This window comes from Hyperoodon ampullatus (genome assembly GCF_949752795.1).
Source record: "Hyperoodon ampullatus genome assembly, chromosome: 5".
Taxonomy (NCBI): domain Eukaryota; kingdom Metazoa; phylum Chordata; class Mammalia; order Artiodactyla; family Ziphiidae; genus Hyperoodon; species Hyperoodon ampullatus.
In genome coordinates this window covers 87,838,180-87,858,785 of record NC_136918.1, presented here as the reverse complement: position 1 = coordinate 87,858,785, position 20,606 = coordinate 87,838,180, and the positions used below count along the sequence as shown (strand labels likewise).

At 38.8% G+C, this 20,606-nt stretch overlaps 1 protein-coding gene across 1 annotated transcript in view; it reads right to left on the bottom strand.

Moving 5' to 3' along the window:
• The window catches only part of SLC9C1 (solute carrier family 9 member C1), a gene marked incomplete at its 3' end in the record, with an annotated part of 96,588 nt that extends 88,847 nt beyond the window's left edge, over window positions 1-7,741 (bottom strand). The window contains exons 1-3 of the mRNA XM_079705265.1: window positions 7,618-7,741; window positions 6,362-6,462; window positions 3,518-3,646 (exon numbers count right to left, since the gene is read on the bottom strand). Of these exons, the coding sequence (XP_079561391.1) occupies window positions 3,518-3,646; window positions 6,362-6,462; window positions 7,618-7,681 (294 nt within the window). The 5' untranslated portion in view covers window positions 7,682-7,741. The remainder of the gene's footprint in view (window positions 1-3,517; window positions 3,647-6,361; window positions 6,463-7,617) is intronic.
• Between the last annotated feature and the right edge of the window lie 12,865 nt (window positions 7,742-20,606).

Here is a 20,606-nt window from a genome sequence, read left to right as displayed (position 1 = left end):
AAGGAAGAAGATAAAACCCCAGAAGAACTAAGTGAAGTGGAGATAAGCAATCTACCTGATAAAGAGTTCAAGGCAATGATCATAAAGTTAAAGCAAGAATATTAAAAGCAGCAAGGGAGGGCCTTCCCTGGTGGCGCAGTGGTTGAGAGTCCGCCTGCCGATGCAGGGGACATGGGTTCATGCCCCGGTCTGGGAAGATCCCACATGCCTTGGAGCGGCTGGGACCGTGAGCCATGGCCGCTGAGCCTGCGCGTCCGGAGTCTGTGCCCTGCAACGGAAGAGGCCACAACAGTGAGAGGCCCGCGTACCGCAAAAAAAAAAAAAAAAAAAGCAGCAAGGGAAAAACAACAAGTTACGTACAAGGGAATTCCCAAAATATGGTCAGCAGGCTTTTCAGCAGAAACTCTGCAGGCCAGAAAGGAGTGGCATGATATATTTAAAGTGATAAGAGGGAAAAACCTGGAAACAAAACTACTCTACCCAGCAAGGCTTTAATTAAGATTTGATGGAGAGATAAAAAGTTTTATAGAAAAGCAAAAGCTAAAAGAGTCCAGCACCACCAAACCAGCTTTACAAGAAATGTTAAATGTACTTCTAAGTGAAAAGGAAAAGGCTACAACTAGAAATATGAAAATTATGAAAGGAAAAATCTCATTGGTAAAGGCAAATATACAGTAAAGGTAGTAGATCAACCACTTAAAAGCTAGTAGGAAGGTAAAAAGACCTTTAAAAGTAGTAAAATCATCTATATCAACAATAAGTAGTAAAGGGATACATAAAGCAAAAATATGTAAAATATAATGTCAAAAACAGTAAATGTGAGGGGGGGAATAAAAATGCAGGGTTGTTAAAATGCATGTGAGCTTAAGAGATCAGCAACATGCATCAAAGGAAAAGAATGGAAAGCCCAGAAATGAACCCACACTTATATAGGCAATTAATCTACGACAAAGGAGGGAGAAACATACGATTTGGGAAAGGCAGCCTCTTCAATAAATGGTGTTGAGAAAACTGGATAGCTACATGCAAAATAATTAAACTGTACTACTCTCTCACATCCTGCACAAAAATAAATTCAAAATGGATTAAAGACTTAAATGTAAGACCTGAAAAACTTCTAGAAGAAAACATAGGTAGTAAGATCTTTGTTATCAGTCTTAGTAACATTTTTTTTGGCTATGTCTCTTCAGGCAAAAGAAATAAAAGCAAAAATAAATAAATGGGACTACATGAAACTAGAAAGCTTTTGCATAGTGAAGGAAACTCTCAACAAAACAAAAAGATCACCTACTGAATGGGAGAAGATATTTGCAAACAATATATCGAATAAGGGGTTAAGACCCAAAATGTACAAAGAGCTCATATTACTTAACATCAAAAACAAACAAACAACCCCATTAAGTAATGGGCAGAGGATTTGAATAGACATTTTTCCAAAGAAAACAGAAAAATGGCCAATAGGCATATGAAAATGTGCTTAACATCACTAATCATCAGGGAAATGCAAATCCCTGATTTTGACAATGAGATATCGCCTCATGTCTGTCAGAATGTCTATTATCAAAAAGACAACAAATAAGTTTTAGAGAGGATGTAGAGAAAAGGGAAACCTCACGCACCATTCATGGGAATGTAAATTGGTGCAGCCACTATGAAAAATGGTATGGAGATTCCTCAAAAAATTAAAAATAGAACTACCATATCATCCGGCAATTCCACTTTTGGGTATTTATACAAAACAAATGAAAATGCTCATTCAAAAAGATATGTGCACTCTATGTTCATTGCAGCATTATTTACAATAGCCAAGGTATGGAAGCAACAGAAACAGATTTATAGATATAGAGCACAAATAGGTAGCCACCTGGAGAGGGGATGGGAGGAGGAAAGAAATAGGTGAGGGAGATTAAGACCTACAAACTTCCAGTTGCAAAATAAATGATTCACAGGTATGAAATGTACAGTGTGGGTAATATAGGCAATAACTACTTAATATCTTTGTATGGTGACATATTGTAACTAGACATCGTGATGATCATTTTGAAAAGTATATAAATATCAAATCGCTGTGTTGTATAACAAGAACTAACACAGTGGTGTAGGTCAATTATACTTCAAAAACAAACAAAAAAGCAATCAAACTCATAGAAAAGGAGATCAGATTTGTAGTTACCAGAGGCAGGGTGGGAGGGGGTGTGAGAGGGAGAATTGGATGAAGGCAGTCCAGAGGTACAAACTTTCAATTATAAAATAAATAAGTAGTAGGGATGTGATGTACAACAATATGATGAATATAGTGAACACTGCTGTATGTTACACACAAAAGTTGTTAAGAGAGTAAATCCTAAGGGTTCTCATTACAGAGAAAAATATTTTTTTCTATTTCTTTAATTTTGTATCTGTATGAGATGATGGATGTTCACTAAATTTATTATGATAATCATTTCATGATGTATACAAGTCAAATCATGATGTAACCCTTAAACTTGTATGGTGCTCTATATTGATTATATCTCAATAAAACTGGAAGAAGAAAAATGATTTTGTAAAAATTGAATGTCCATATGAAAAAAAAATGAAACAGAACACCCAACTCACATCATATAAAAAAATTAACTCAAATTGGATCTTAGACCTAAATGTGAAACCTAAAACTATTAAAATTCTAGAAGAAAACATAACAAAAGATCTTAGTGACCTTAGATTAGACAAATAATTTTTAATAGGACATAAAAACACAAATTCTAAAAGAAAAATTGATGAATTGAACTTCATCAAAAGTAAAAACTTTTGGAAAAAAGAAAACTACAGTGGTATCAAAGTGGAGACTTATTTTTGATTGTGAATCTAAGTCATACATGGAAGACAATGAAACTGTTATGTAAATCTTGAAGAACCTGCTAAAAACAATATGTAATGGATTTTTTAATCAATTTAATTGAATATAATTTATCTTGCTTAGGAATGACTTTTGAAAATATGCCTGTAATAGTCACTATGCAAATTTTTTCACCTGGCATCTATTTGAGACTTTAATAACAAGGTTATAGAAATGATTTCCTACTTTTCCCTTTGAATTAATATTCAAAAGAAATATAATATAGAGAAATGACAAGTAATGAGAAAGTTAGTCTTTGCACTTGTACCCCATGACCTTGCAAATGACTATCTGTACCAAAAATTACATAATATTTGGACAGAATTTCTAAGGTAAATCAAATGAAATTGAATCATTAAAAAAGAGAAAGTTGGATCAGTACTTACCTCTCTGAGGCGTTGATGAGGGATTGACTTCAAAGAAGTCTGAGGGAATTTTCTAGGATAATGGAAATTTCTATATCTTGATAGGTTGATATTTGTCAAAACTCATCAAACTGTACTCTCAAAATGTATGCATACTACTGCATATAAATTATACGTAAATATAGTTGATTTTTAAAAATGTAAAAAAATCTGAACATAGATAACATGTAGTAGTTCATGAGTGAATAATATTATTGAAAATAACACTTCTTACCTGCCAAAATAACTTGTGGAGCAGGTAAACATCCATGTCAAATGCAACATTAAAGATAATTATTGGTGTAAATATATCAAAAAATAAATGTGGATCCATCCACTGTATGGCATCTGTATATTTTTGGACCTAATAATATAAAAATGTTATTTTCTCATTTATCTGTTGGTCTATTAGCATGGAATACATGCCAGGCACTCCTATGCCTAGCACAAGATAAAAAGATAAATCACAACATAGTAAGTGCTAAAGTCTTAACTCTTGGATTTTCATAATTTTGCATCAGATCATTACCAACTACAGCAAAAGGTTAATGAACATCTCTATGCTTATTTATTTATTTATTTATTTATTTATTTTAAGAATAGATATAGGAAACAGTTTGACAAAAGTACTAAAGGGTATGTAGGAGATTTTCAGGCATACAAGAGAAAGAGATTTCAGGTAGATGGATCATCATGCACAAAATCCACAAAGGAGTAAACAGTCATATCAATTTCCAGAAACTACATAATTAGCCATGGATTATACAGAAGATGTGTATGGAAGAATAGCAGGGATAGAGACTGGGAAGGTAATGCCAATTATGAAATAACCAATTAATGGTGTTTATCATAAAATATTTAGTTTATAGTTTTAAATCCTATATGGGCATCTGTAACCAAGCAGGACCCTATGGGGCCTTCTCCAGAGAGATGTCTCCCTTATATCCTCTGCTTTAGGTCCTCTCTGAAGTACCTAGATAATAGCATCTCATGCACATTTCCTGAGTTGTTTTACAGATGCAAAAGCCCCCACCAAATGAAAGAAATTAACACATCCCTTCAGGAGTCTGGCTGGAACCAGGAAATATTTGCAACAATTTTTGATCTTTTTACTTTACCTCACCATCAACCAATCAGAGAATTGTGCATGAGATCATCACATACCCTGGGACTCCCTTCCTTTGCCTTGCTTTTAAAAATGCTTTGCTGAAACCCATCGGGGAGTTCAGGCTTTTTGAGCACTAGCTGTCCCATACTCCTTGTACGGCACTTTACAATAAACGCTGCATTTTCCTTCACCACAACCTACTGTCAGTAGATTGGCTTTACTGCCTGTGGGCAAGCAGACCCAGTTTGGTTCGTTAACACATCCATTCAACACTCATTAAGGAAACACTGTGAACCTACTGTGTTAGGCACTCTCCTTGCATTTGGGAGATGATTCTTCATGGGTCTCTTGTGTTTCTCTGTATGCTACGGATGGAGGCACTGACTGCTTTTCTTCCAGGAACATTTTCTTTCAAGAATATTTGTACGGCTAACAGCTTTGGAAGATAAAGCAAGTGTCTCCCTCCAGAGAAAAAGGCAGGTTTACTATACTGTCCAGTGCTATAAAGATATTATCTCTCTCTGGAGCAAGAGGGCAGATGAGCTCACTGCCCATCATAAAATATTCAAGTTCTCTAAGCTCAGATTTCTTCTCCTATAATGCAACCCATTGTGTATGCAGGTTTCACCTCGCCCTCTTTACTTTCTCCCTGTGGGGCTCATGGAACAGGGGCAAGAAAATGTTGATACTCTGGCTTCCGCCATTGCTATGAGTAATAAAGTCCTTTGTTTCTAGCCCAGGAGTCCCGTGTCTTTTGCCAGGACCGTGAAACTGTGGCAAGCAAAATTATTAGATTGAAAGTTGAGTAAAATCTTAAACCGTTCTCAACATATGGTCTCTTCCTTTAAAGAGTTGTTGACAAATAGTAAAGTTTATAGAAGTACTTAAAATTGCATTTATGTCAAAAATCAGATGATTATCAAACCTGTTCATGAAAAATGAAGGAGTAATCTGCTTCTGGTTCTGGCATGGATACATGGTTTCCACTATGGTTTTTAACATCACTGGTTAAATTTGTTTGGGAAAGTCAATCATTTTCACACACGTTCGTATTTATATACTGATTAACTAGGGCAGGTGTTGGCAAACTATGGGCCCTGGGAACAAATCTGGCTCAATGCCTGTTTTTGTAAATAAAGTATTATTGGAATACAGCCATACCAATTTACTTATGTATTGTCTATGGCTGGCTGCTTTTAAACTACAATGGCAGAGTTGAGTAGTTGTGACAGAGATCATATGGCCTTCATAGTCTAAAATATGCACTATATATGGCCTTTTACAGAAAACACTTTGCCGCCAACCCCTGGGCTAGAGGACTATTTAATGTGTCAATAATGCATTCTATATTCCTTGTAGTAAGCATATTGTCTCTCCTTTACCTGACTCCAGCTGTTCCCAACTATTTAGAAATACTGTATATGCCAAACTACATAGTTTGTCTTGTTCCTCACTTCCAACTCCATGTAAGAGGTTCAGTGTATGTTTCTTGACATATTCTAAGGCAGGTTCACTTAGAGAGTAGCCTCTATTCTAATGGGAACACTATGAAACATTCCTGAGGCAATAGATTGGTTCAATGTCAGAATTCTCTTGCTACTAGAGTCCTGTATCAGTAGCTCAAAGTCTCTCTGGGCTTGTATCTTGTTTACCAATTTCTTGTCTAAGGTTTTGAATTATGATTAAATACTCAGCTACTCACATTCTTAACAGCTGTATGTGTACTCATTCTGAATTGCCTACCTAGCTTCAGACCTAGGCTCTGTTTTGACTATGTTACCTGGATTTCAGCTCTTTCATGCCTGGTTCCTTCTTCTACACAGCTGATATGATGTTATGCATATCATAAGCATCTATCAACTGGCAGAGCAGTGAAGAAATATGTTTACAAATTGTCTTAAGCCATCTTTGTATTTATATAAATCTTAGATATAGTCAGATATATAAAATACTCATATTTACTATACACACCTGGTCAGATGTAAAACTTAACATTTCAAAACTGCATCCAAATAAAAATAATATCACAGGGAGAGGAATTGGAAAGTCTTTCAAGTGTAGGTTCAAAAATGCTGCAAAAAAATATGTCTATTGAAAGGCAGTGAAATACCACATTTATAGAACTTTAATTTGATATGAGTTCTTAATACTGAGGACAATGAAATACTGCACCACCCCTTACTTACTACATATATTCCTGTAACTGAAACCCTCCTTCACACTTAAGCATATAGAATCATTATAATTGGTCATCCACTAAATTCATGCTTTACTTCTTTTAAGAAGTCTATCATTTTCTTAGAATCTTTATTAAATATTGCTAGTAATCATTGGTTCTTTTGTTCCTACTGAAATATTTATAGCAGTTTATGTACATGCTATAAATCAGATATTCATTTCTTTAGCAATCCTGCAATGAGGGATTAATAAATTACTAATCTTAAATGAAATAGCCTGGCTGATTCCCAAGATAACAATGAGGAATTAGTATAATAATTTAATAATGAGAAAAACTAGCTACCTATTACTAATTACCTACTACCCATTAGAAAGCCTATAATGAATATTTAACTTTGTTCATAATTTTTTTCAAAGTGCAATAAGCAATATCAGCATTTCCTTCAGTTTAATGTTTCTAATTCTTTGTAATACAAGTTCTAATCAGGTCAAAAGCACATGCAAAAAATGTGCTTTCTTTTGATTTCTATAGTGTTCTTTTCTTCTCATCAAAGCTGGGCATAATTTACCATTTGAACAAAACCTAAGGGAACACCTACCAAGGGGTTAAAAAGTAACTGAATCATTCAGAAGACCTATCACTTTGAAAATTCTTTTTCCAAGTGAAGAAATCTGTGGGACAGCTAATTTTAAAATATGAATGAAACTCTAGTTTATGATGACGCAGGTAACAATAAAATCCCTAACCTTTGATTTTCTGCTTATCTGGTTCAATTCTCCACATCACTTAAATCTAACCACGACCTAGCAAGTAAGAAGGTATGAATACTCTGAACTCAGTAGAGGTGAAGAACGTGGATCAGATCTACATGGTCTCTCCTCAGGGGCAGATTATTATTATTTCATTTGATTGAAAATCTTGGTATAGAGGTATGAATTTAGAAAAAAAAAATCTAATTTCCTCTTATTGCTACTTTTCTTAATTCTCTATGGTGACATTTACAAAATACATCCACAAAACACACTTAAATAAAAAGAATTACACCTACCTCCAATTGTACAGATCAAAGACAATATTAGAATGATTTCAGGGAGTTCCTGAGAAGTTTTCATGAATGTATTCCTAAAAAAATCCAGCCATATGTTGGTAAATCCTTTGTTAAGAAAAGTGAAATTAGAAACAGTGCCATTCATCCTGTGGTTTCTCATAGGCCGTCTGAATCCAACTCTTAGGACTCTCTGCAAAACTCACCTAGGACCAAAAGAACATAAGATTTTCCTTCTTGTTGGCCTTCTACAGCTTTTCTTAAAAAATAAATAAAAAGCCTATATTTCTCTTTAGTTATTTCTAGTGATTTCTTAGGGTGTGCCAACATTAGGGCTGCCTCCCTCTTCTATTATGTTTTCAATGTAAATGATAGAAGAATTACAATCCCAAGTGATAGAGACGAGCCAGTGTCATCCTGTGTTCTTATGATGCCAAGCACTACTCAGCTATTTTCGCCCTGTATCTATCCCGCTGAAAAGAGGATTTTTCATCTAACCAGTCACCAGGACCACAAGCTGGTGCAGGTTACTTAGTTCTGAGGATGGACAACTGAGGGGTTTGCTCTCAGCTTATCTGAGCCTCTGGACGCATGTTTTGGCAGCTATTCCAAAGTAAGAAGTGGTGGTGGTGAGAATATTCTGATCTCTTTTGTTGTTCTATCCAGACAGAAATGAATAGACCATGATGATGTTTAATAACAGCCTTCTTTTATCTCCTTTGAGACATTGCTGGGCCATGTTTTCTCTAACTTTTAAATATTTTTATAGCAACCAAGGACCTAAGAAAAATATTGAAAACAAAATGATTTAAAACAAGGGAGTTGTTACATGTTTCTATTGTTACTTCTTGGAAAAGGAACAAGGGCCATGGTGTGTCTTGGTTTGAAGAAATAGGTAATAGCTGCAGTCTGCCAATCCCACTTGCTTCCCATGGTGAGGAAAGTTTTGCATCCGGGTCTTAAACTTCATGCAGGGAACTCTTCCAATTCTCTCATAATATTGGCTTAACCTTTTCTAGTGTCTATTAGCATCTCATCTGGCTGCCTCGCTAAGCAATCAACTCGTTATTACTAAACTTCCTCTCACAATCCAGCAATGTCTTTTTCAGTTTCATATTTCACATACATATGTTTTATAATATGCTCTTTACTGACTATAAAAACAACCTTTTGAAAGAAAATTAAATGAATACATGCTTATTGTGAATATTTTTGAAATAAATATGTAAAGAAGCATTTCAAAAACAAAAAAAAATATGCACAGTCATGTCATCTAGTGGCTTTTATATATTTTATTTACATAGTTCTGTTCATCTTTATATAATTATACTTTCTACTTCTTTCCACATGGTATTGTATCACCAGCATCAAAGGGCCTTGTGAACACCGTTTACAAACGTTGTACCATATTAGCACCAATGTAAAAGTGCCGACTCTCTGGTCAGATAGCGACTCTCTGCACGCAAAGATCTGATGGGCTGCTGCTTGCAAGGTAAAAGACTCTGGGCAACTTGCTGTTGGCCTCAGTTTTCTAATCTGTATAGTTTCCCAGTCTATGTAATTCCTCTCCCTGTATTTATAATTTTATTTGAAATCACCTGGGGAGCTATAACGATACTATTGCCTGAGTCTTATCCTCAGCGATTCCTATTTAAATCAGTCTAGGTGGCAGCTTGGGCTCCCCAGGCAATTTTAATGTGTAGCCAATGTTAGTAACCACTGTGATTCACCCAATTCAAAGGAAACATTCCTCAGTTTTCAGTTTCAAAGCCAGCTTATTTTCAATATTCTTGAGTCAGATATTTTGAGAAAGGGTATCAATGCCCTTCTGGTGAAGACCCCAGAAACACATCTGTAGTTGACAAGTTTGGTTTATTATGTGTCTCAGTGAGGGAGGCCATTCACCCTGGGGAACTGTTGGGAGGTTCAGTAAAAGGATGTTAGAAAGAACTAATTGTGGATCTGGGTAATTTTAGAGAGGGTCTAAGGAAGTGAAAGTTTACTATAACTTGGGTGCTGTCAGAAAGCAAGGACAATTCTGTGACTGGGTGTCTCAATAAATCTTATGTATAGAGAAAGCAGACTAGAATGGGGATAAAGCTGTGATGAGTACAGAAGCAGCAGCCACTCATTTTAGATGAGGGAGGGGATGTTTGGTACTGTATGGGTTGCATGGTGACTTCTTTTTGTCCAACTTTATTTACAGTCTCCTAGTGAACTCATCTGATTTTGATGTTCTGTGAGATTATGTCCAATAGGAGAACAACATGGACTAGCTGTGAGCATCAGACCAGCTTGTAGTAACACTAGGTGACATCTAGCTCTGGGTGTCAGACCAGTTCCCTGATGTTTGGGGCTGCTTATTTTTGGTTTGTTTCATTTTTCCTCAAAGGATTTCTTTTTTTTTTTTACATCTTTATTGGAGTATAATTGCTTTACAATGGTGTGTTAGTTTCTGCTTTATAACAAAGTGAATCAGTTATACACATACATATGTCCCCATATCTCTTCCCTCTTGCACTCAAAGGATTTCTAAATTCCTTAACCTCACTTTAACATGTTAAGAACTGAAAGTAGACCAAGAGATCTTGATAGTAATTTAAGTGACAGAGGAGAGCAAGCTCAGTTATCCCTCTAAGACAGAGATGTTCAACCTTGACTGCATATTGGAATCAGAGAGTTTTAAAAATACAGATACCTGGGTGGCACCACAGAGGTTAATTTAATTGGTCTAAGGTGCAGCCTGAGTATTAGGAACCTAAAAACTTCCCAGTGATTCTAATAATCAGCCATTATTTAGAAGCACTGCTCTAGGAGAAATCTGTGCCATTAGGGAAGAACATTGTGATAGATTGATGGTATTTGCTCTCAGCATCAAGAGAGCAAATATAGGAAAATATTGTCAATTTCACCTATTAATTTTCTCACTGTTACTCCTGGACTAAATATTCTGGAGCAAATGGGTTTGACCAAAAAAGGAAAAATATTTTCTGCATCATAGTTATACATTCCTATGGGTTCTCAGAATTTAATACAGTTAAGAACACTATTGTTTTCCAAACTAAAAGCAGGGATACATGTTCCCATAAGCATTCTCTCATTTCTAAAATTGTTTATTTGAAACCTGAATAGCCATAACTCAAAAAGACACATGTACCCCAATGTTCATTGCGGCACTATTTTCAATAACCAGGTCATGGAAGCAACCTAAATGCCCATCGACAGATGAATTGATAAAGAAGATGTGGTACATACATACAATGGAATATTACTCAGCCATAAAAAGGAACAAAATGGGGTCATTTGTAGAGATGTGGATGGACCTAGAGGCTGTCATACAGAGTGAAGTAAGTCAGAAAAAGAAAAAACAAATATCATATATTATTAACGCATATATGTGGAATCTAGGAAAATGGTACAGATGAACCTGTTTGCAAGGCAGAAATAGAGACACAGGCGTAGAGAGCAAACGTATGGACACCAAGAGGGGAAAGGGAGTGGGATGAACTGGGAGATTGGGATTGACATATATACACTAATATGTAAAAAATAGATTACTAATGAGAACCTACTGTATAGCACAGGGAACTCCACTTCGCTGTACAGTAGAATCTAACACAGCATTGTAAAACAACTATACCCCAATAAAAAAATAAATAAAAAAAGAAAACCTTAATAAGTGTTTATACATCCAATTCTTTCATAAAAGAATAAAATTACTCCAAATCTTAATTATTCTTGAACTTTAGGGACATATATGATCAAGTTCAACAGAATTTCCCTGTTTGGCTGTAAATACTCAATTTGGCTTCTTCAACCTCTACTCCAAATTCTCCTAACAAACCTTTCCCCTGACCAAAATGATCTCATGTTAAGTTAGCATGTAAATGCTAATATTATTCTAGTTTGATACTTTAAAGGATATGGGTAAAGAAGTAGCAGTTTAGATTAAACAGATTTTCAATGTAATTAAAACTCTTCTTAAGCTTAAATTGACTTTTGACAATTTTGAATAAGTTTATGAGTTAACGTCTCATTAAGTAAAAAATATTGATTTGTCTTGAAATTGCCACATAGGTTTCCTATATTAACTTATCAATAAATTAAATAATGCCTCAAATCTCTTTCTGTGTGGAGTTAATAACTGTCCTCTCAAAAATGGCATATGGATTTGTCCTCAACATCACTCAGCCTTGAGAAATTCTCTCTCATGGAGTGGAAATCGTACTGATTCACTCTGTACTTGAAAATGGGAAATCTTTCTTCCTTTCTTTTTTTTTTTTTTTTTTTTTTTTTGCGGTACGCGGGCCTCTCACTGTTGTGGCCTCTCCCGTTGCAGAGCACAGGCTCCGGACGCACAGGCTCAGCGGCCATGGCTCACGAGCCCAGCCGCTCCGCGGCATGTGGGATCTTCCCGGACCAGGGCACGAACCCGTGTCCCCTGCATCGGCAGACGGACTCTCAAACACTGCGCCACCAGGGAAGCCCTTTCTTCCTTTTAATCACCACATTTTGCAGGAATTTGGTGACAAAATTATCCTGAAAAGAGAGCTGTGGGATCCCAGTAATCTTCATTAGCTGTAAAGCTCTCATTGATTTATGACAGATACAGAACTGGGGTTGGATTGTCTCTTCAGAAGACTCTCCACACAGTACAGCGGGGCCTTACTCACAGACTCTGAAGGTGAGCAGTCTGTTGCCCTCCTAAGGCTTCTTCACTCAGAACGAGCCCTTCCTCCCTCTCGGCTCTGCTGCATACACCTGAGGAGATTCACCACGGCATCAGTGTGCTTTCCTCTTGGTGCCTCATAAGGCAAAGGGAGCAATCACCAGGCAGGTGAGCAGCAGTCTGGAAAGTTGATATGGGAAGTGTAATGCAGGAGGGGCAGGGGCTAAGGGACAGAAGTTCACACTGAAAGGCTGGTTGATCTTCGGAAAAGTGTTTGATTGGCTGCCATAGGAAAGTTGGAAACTACAAGAGGGAGTGGCTGGCTGAATCTGTAGCTGGAATACTGTGGGAGCGTTTGTTCTTCTTTGCGGAAGAAATTACCCAAGGGGAAGGGCAACTTCCTGAAGGGGAAGCCAAGGGAGGACTCACCATCTAGAGCCTCAGGAGGAGTATCGTGTGGTATGCAGGTAATAAGTGGAGGCTACTTAATCCGTTCACCCTAGAACAGCCGCAACTAACTGCTACCTCACTGACAGTTTCTTTCTGTAAGCCCCGCCCCTGGTCTGAACCCATTGGCTTCAGCTTCACAACCCCTGACTTGATTGGCTGACGAAATACAGTCCTAGAAGGTGCTACACAGCATCATTGCCCCTGCACATCTACGGCAACCCTTGAAGCCTTAAGGACGTTTATTTAAAAAATAAAAGAAAATAAACAAGGGTGAAAAGGAACCTCCAGAAATTGTATGCTCTATTAATTTAAAACAGGAACAGTGGATTTCTGGCAAAGAGCCAATAGACACTGTTTTCCCAGAATTCTGGTGGGAGTGAGACTCCTAGATAAGATAGAGTGATAGAGATTTTGAAATATGAGGGTGCAGGTTACTGGGTTAGGAAACACAAAAGAGAGAGAGGGAGACAATGGCTATTCTAACCATGTAGGAGAATGCAATCAAGACAGGCAAGATAGATTTTATCTTCTGAGTCCTTTATCTAGGGAAATTTTTTGGAATAATGATAGACTCATTTCTTTTTTTTAAACATAATATGAAAAGGATATTTTCAGTGAAATTACTTAGTGATACTACCATAGAGCCAATTTTCATATTCCCACGCTCATCATAAAATATTTGGGAAGGAATTTTGTAATGATTTTGAAATCTAGATTCTTATTTGGCTCTATGCTCTATAGGTGCTCCCTATTTTGCCTATATGGGTCCTTCTGGACTCTGGTTTTGTTGGTTGACATGCCTTGCCTTGCAAGGAGGCTCCCAGCCACTGGAAGACAGGCTCAGGTCACAAGGCTGCTGGCCACATGGCCTCAGGAAGTCCTGGTGTAGTTCTGGTCTACTGGTGGGCAGAGATGTGTGCTGCAGTGGGTGAATGTGGGGCTGGCAGCCTCAGATCTAGTGTTGGCTTGCTGGTGGGTAAGACTGGTTTTTGACATGGCTGGCTGTTGGGTTTGGGCTGTCCCAAAGCTGGTGTTGGCCCACTGGTGAGTGGGGTAGATCCCATGGTGGCTGGCTGAGGTGTCCAAGTTGTCTCAGATCTGGTATTTACCTTCTGTTGGGTGGGGCTGGTGCCTAGAGGATCCCAGGGCTAGAGCTGCCACACTTGTGGGTGGAGTCAGGTTCCCAAGTCTTGAGCTACAGGACCCTGGAGGTCTCAGAGCTTGTGTAGGTCTGCTGGTAAGGGGGGCTGGGTTTTGACATGGTTGGCTGCAAGGTCTGGCACGTTCTGAGCTGGTGTTGCCCTGCTGGTGGGTGATTCCACATCCCAGGGTAGCTGACTGAAGGTCTGCCGTGGCCCTGGGGCTGGTGCCTACCCACTGGTGGGTGAGGCTGGCCCTAGGGCTACTGCCAGCTAACTGGTGGATGGAACTGGATCCCAGGGTCTCTGGCTGCAGGACCCTGTGGGTCCCAGGGATAGTGCCAGAGGACACCTGGGTCCAGGGTCCTCTGGTGGACAGGGCCAGGTCCTGAGGCAGGTGTGGGCTCTGGGGTATTAGGGCAGCAAGCCTACTGGTGGGTACAGCTGTGTCTCCACTCAGCTCATTGCTTGTCCGAAGGTGTCCCAGCCCACAGGCTGATGGATGGGGCTGAGTCCTGGCACTTATAAGCTAGAGGCAGGACTCCAAAATGGGTCTTGCCAGCACCCAGGCCACATGGCAGAATGAGCTCCCCAAATGGCTGCCACCATTGTCTATGTCCCTGGGGCAAGCCCCTGCTGCCTTCTGCCTCTCCAGGAAGCTTTCCAAGATCAGCATGTTGCTCTGATCCAGGCTTCTCTCAAATGACTGCTTCTTCCCTGGTTCCCGAAGCATGTGAGATTCTGTGTGTGTCCTTTGGGAGTGGAGTCTTTATCTCCTATAGCCCTCTGGCTCTCTTGAAAGCAAGCCCTGCCTTCCTTCAAAGCCAAGTGTCCTGGAGGAATCATCTTCCTGGTGCAGTACCCCCAGGCTGGGGAGCCCAATTTGGGTCTCGAACCCCTTGCTTCTTTGGGAGAACCTCTGCAATTGTAATTAACCTCCCATTTGTGGGTTACCCACCCAGGGGTGTGGGTCTTGACTGTACCACATTTCCACCTCTCCTATCCGTCTCATTGTGGCTCCTTCTTTATATCTTTAGTGGTGCAAGATATTTTCTGCTAGTCTTCCAGTTTTTTCTCATCAATAATTTATGTGTGAATAGTTGTAATTTTGGTGTACCCATGGGAGAAGGTGAGCTCAGTGTCTTCATAGTCCTCCACCTTGACCACTCCTCTTAGCACTTTTTCATTTTAATTGGGGTATCGTTGTTTTACAATGTTGTGTTAGTTTCTACTGTACAACAAAGTGAAGTAGAGTTCCCTGTGCTCTAACAGCAGGTTCTCAGTAGTTATCTATTTTATACATATTGGTGTATATACGTCAATCCCAATCTCCCAATTCATCCCACCCCTGGCTTTCCCCCGCTTGGTGTCCATATGTTTGTTCTCTATATCTGTGTCTCTATTTCTGCCTTGCAAAGGGTTTTGATAAAAATTAGCTGTTAATGTTATTGAAAATCCTTTGCTACTTTCAAGATTCTCTTTGTCTTTGATTATGTTTGATTATGATGTGCCTTGGTGTGGATCCTTTTGTATTTATTCTACATAGAATTTACTGATCTTCTTGGATATGTAGACTAAAGATTTTTTTTAATCAAATTTGGAAAGTTTTCGGGTATTGTAAAAAAATTATTTATTTTATTTATTTATTTTTGGCTGCATTGGGTCTTCGTTGCTGTGCACGGGCTTTCTCTAGTTGTGGTGAGCGGGGGCTACTCTTCCATGCAGTGCACATGCTTCTCATTGCGGTGGCTTCTCTTGTTGCGGAGCATGGGCTATAGGCATGCAGGCTTCAGTAGTTGTGGTGCACAGGCTTAGTTGCTCTGCGACATGTGGGATCTTCCCGGACCAGGACTTGAACCCGTGTCCCCTGCATTGGCAGGCGGATTCTTAACCACTGAGCCACCAGGGAGGGAAGCCCTCAGGCATTATTTTTTAAAATATTCTTTCTATCCCCTTTCTGTATCCCTTCTCCTTCTGGGACTTTCCTTACGAATATGGTGGTGCTCAGATAGTGTTCCACAGATCTCTGAGGTTCTGTTCATTTTCCCTCAGTCTTTTTTGTTTCTCAGACTAGATCTATCTTCAAGTTTATTGATTCTAACCTTTGCCTCCTTGAACCAGTCGTTGAGCATTTCTAGTGAATTTTTCATTTCAGTTATACTTTTCTAATCCAGAATTTCTGTACATTCCTTTTTATAACTTTTAATCTCTTTATTGATATTTTATACTTAGAGATACATCATTCTTAATACACTTTCCTTTACTTTTTTAGACACGGTTTCCTTTAGTGTACTTTGCTGGTATCCCAGTCATTCTTTAAAGTTATAATGCTTGTGTTCACATCTTTATTACTCACAAGAAAAGAATCAGCGGCAGGGTTTTCACCTCAATAGAACTTCGTGTTCCCCAACATAGCAGCAGTGCTTCTCCCTGACTCAGGGGCTGCTGGGCATTTAATCCTAATATGTTTTATTCACAATGAGTTCTTTCTCTATCTCAGGAAGAACTCCCCAAACCAGAGGTAATATATTCATTATTCAGCATCAGTTTCCATTTCCCTTTGAAAACTGAGTTTTCTGTGTCTCATTACCAAGGCAACTTCTCTCAGGTGGGTAGTAGACTTACTTATAAGTGTGGGTTTAGAAGCTGGAATTTAGATAGTGGGAAGTTTTGTCTTAAGGGAAGTCAGGAAAGACCTCCAATACCTAGAGCCATAGGAAAGAGATGGATATTGGTATATGAGGTGGGGGGAGGGTAGGGACCATCTATGCCAATAGAGGCTTTTGTTTTCCTGAGACAGGAGCTGAGGGAGAAGTTATGAGAGGAGAAGGTAATTTTTATAGGGATTTATGAGTGACAAAAAGAGAAAAGAAAAGGCTTAGTGCCCAAAACATGTTCAGTATGTGCACACATTAGCACGGGGTGGGGTGAGGGTATGGCTATGTGTGTACTAACTGGAAGCTGGTTAATGATCTCACTCCAGAGAAGCTAAGCTCAACTGCACTTCTCTGAGAACACTAATTTCCCCAAGTCCTAGCCCTGGTTTTAATGCCCCACCCCTGGTCTGTTTGGCTAATTAAGTGTAATTCTAGGGGGTTCTAGATAAAGATCACCAACCGTAACTTGTAAGAGAGGACATACAGTCCAGAAGACCCTAATCATTAAACCAGCAATAACAGAAGTGCAGGAGGGAAAAAAAATCCTCACTTTCAAATGAATTGTTCACATTAAAAAAGTATGGTGTATGGGCTTCCCTGGTGGCGCAGTGGTTGAGAGTCCGCCTGCCGATGCAGGGAACACGGGTTCGTGCCCTGGTCCCGGAAGATCCCACATGCCGCGGAGCGGCTGGGCCCGTGAGCCATGGCCACGGGGCCTGCGTGTCCAGAGCCTGTGCTCTGCAACAGGAGAGGCCACAAAAGTGAGAGGCCCACATACCGCAAAAAAAAAAAAAAAAAAAAAAAATGTATGGTGTGAACCGGTAGAGAATGAACACTGCTTTTCCAGGATTCCAGCAGGAGGAAGACCTTCTGGGGAAGCTGGTATGAATTCATGTGCATAAAACACCAATAAGCAGGTGGCTGGGTTGGAACTGAAGGGAGAAAAATAGAAACCAAAAGCACCAAGCAAGGAGTGCTTTCCCTCTACTTAAAATTGTTTATAGAGAGAGGAGTTTACGGGAAGGTGAAAATGATCTGTTTGTTTGCTTTTTCATTTTAATATATAAATAGTATTTACTTTGAAACTGCTTAATGATTTTACAGGAAAGTTATTTTTTAATTTTCCCACTCCAGCTGTTTGAGGAGATGGATTTTAAGGATTAGATCCCGAGTGGAATGATTTTTAGACACTTAGCATACCTCTGTGGGAAGCGGTCTTTTCACCTGATCTCATTGTGGGTAAACTATTTTGATATGCATGACATACATAAAAAACTGGGAAAGGTTAGTAACACTACCCAAAGAAGAGCTAATTAAATTTTCTTGCAAGTCAGCAGGTAAGTTTTGAGGCCTTGTGTATGAATCACGTGACAGCTACAGGACAGCAGGCAGATATGTTTAAGTAAAGTTTTATGCATAGACCTAGGATTCTGAACAGGGTTGGCACACAGGAAGTTAAAAATCAAGACAATGTTTTAACGGATTTTCAGATTTTCGGAGCAAGTGGTTACTGTGTAACAGATTTGGCTGTAATGCTGCATTTCAGTTCCAGAGTTCAGTTAGAAAATGAAATACTGCAAATGTTAGTGAAGATTTTGTCATCAAATTTCATGGGCTTTGCATCCATCCTATTATCCAGCTCCTCATGCTACCCCTCTGGGTACAAGGATCAGGTAAATTTCTACTTTTTCTCTCAAATGCATTTGGGTGGAAATCAATGGCAAATAAATACCAGGCTGTAGCACAGGCTCAGGACGTGCAGGCTCAGCGGCCATGGCTCACGGGCCCAGCCGCTCCGCAGCATGTGGGATCTTCCTGGACTGGGACACGAACCCGTGTCCCCTGCAACGGCAGGTGGACCCTCAACCACTGTGCCACCAGGGAAGTGCAGGCTGTAGTCTTTTTACTTTCATAAGGTTAGGTGAAGAGGACATTATGTTTGGGTCTGCATGTTAATCATGTAGCTATCCAAGTTGTTGACAACTAGCAAACAGTTTAAGTTGAGCATATTTGAAACAGTGACTTAGTAAACAGAGAATGAAAGAAATGTAATAAGCACTGCTTTTGAAGTGAACCCAAGTAGCTCAAACAGGGGAGCCAGAAACCTGCTGGAAGCAAATGAACTCTTTGCAAGTTAGTTAGTTTTGCAGTATTCCTTGCAGCCCATTTGCCTTTTAAGTTTGACTTGTTTTGAGGCTCTTCTTGGTCATTAAGAAGTTTTCATTTTTGTGTTGTCATATCTGTTGGGGTTTTTGTGGGTTTGCTTATCATTACAAGCTGAGGTACACCTGAAACACATCAAAGATTTAATAAGTATTCAAGTCCTGCTTTTCTCTAGTCATTTAAAAATCATTTGATTAAAGATATTTAACTCAAATCCATCTAAAATCAGTTTGGTTCACAGTAAAGGCAATAACTAATGTTCTATAGGAACAGCAGAGAAAAATATCATGATAACTTCTAGTTAAAGATTTTTTCATGGGGCAAGTATCATTTGAATTTAGCTAGATTGTTCAATCAAAAGTTAAATGTGGGGTGATATATGCTGAGAAAGAAAAAGAGTGTGACAGGTACAGGAAACCATTATGTTCAGGTTTCTTCTCCTTAACTTACTTCTGCATCTAAAATGCAAAATGGAGAAAACTGTCACCAAGTAACTCAGAATTTAGTAAGGGACACACGCATGTGAACAAGTAATAATGAAGGAGTGTGGTAAGAACAGTTATAGAAATTGTTATGGAAATAGTAATCATTAGCTTGTTACTCTTTTGTGTTGCTCTTTTGACTTCCCTTAGTACTTTTCCCTTTTTCCTTGAGGGCAGGGACTATATCACTCATGATAACTAAAATGTCTATGGTTATTTATAACCAGCATTACATCTATATGTTCTCCTTTCATATTCACAATATTTTGTGAGTCAGGTACCACTAAGCCCATTTTTCAGATGAAAATGCTGAGGCTTAGGAAGGTAAAGAATTGCTACAAAACCACACTCATGAAAGTAGCCCAGGTAGGACATCATCACAGTCTTTTGTTGACAAATGAAATACTATGTATGCAACAAACATGTGATATTTATTTAGATATTCTACAATACTGTGTACATAGTTTCAGACCAAGAAATTTTTGAAAATTATTTGAAAAAAGATTTGTTTATAATTTGAACATGAAAATCAAGAGAAGTGAATGAAAAGCAGAGAGCATAACATGAGGTAAGTGAAGTATATGAAGATTTTTTTTAACATCTTTATTGGAGTATAATTGCTTTACAATGGTGCGTTAGTTTCTGCTTTATAACAAAGTGAAACAGCTATACATACACATATATCCCCACCTCTCCTCCCTCTTGAGTCTCCTTACCACCTTCTGTATCCCACCCCTCTAGGTGGTCACAAACACCGAGCTGATCTCCCTGTGCTATGCAGCTGCTTCCCACTAGCTATTTATTTTACATTTGGTAGCGTATATAAGTCCATGCCAATCTCTCACTTCATACCAGCTTACCCTTCCCCCTCCCCGTATCCTCAAGTCCATTCTCTACATCTGCGTCTTTATTCCTATCCTGCCCCTAGGCTCTTCAGAACCTTTTTTTTTTTTTTTTTTTTTTTAGATTCCATATATATGTGTTAGCATACGGTATTTGTTTCTCTCTTTCTGACTTACTTCACTCTGTATGACAGTCTCTAGGTCCATCCACATCACTACAAATAACTCAATTTCATTTCTTTTTATGGCTGAGTAATATTCCATTGTATATATTGGCCACATCTTCTTTATCCATTCATTTGTCAATGGATGCTTAGGTTGTTTCCATTTCCTGGCTATTGTAAATAGAGCTGGGATGAACACTGTGGTACATGACTCTTTTTGAATTATGGTTTTCCCAGGGTATATGCCCAGTCATTTGCTGGGTTGTATGGTAGTTCTATTTTTAGTTTCTTAAGCAACCTCCATGGTGTTCTCCATAGTGGCTGTATCAATTTACATTCCCACCAACAGTGCAAGAGGGTTCCCTTTTCTCCACACCCTCTCGAGAATTTACTGTTTGTAGATTTTTTGATGATGGCCATTCTGAC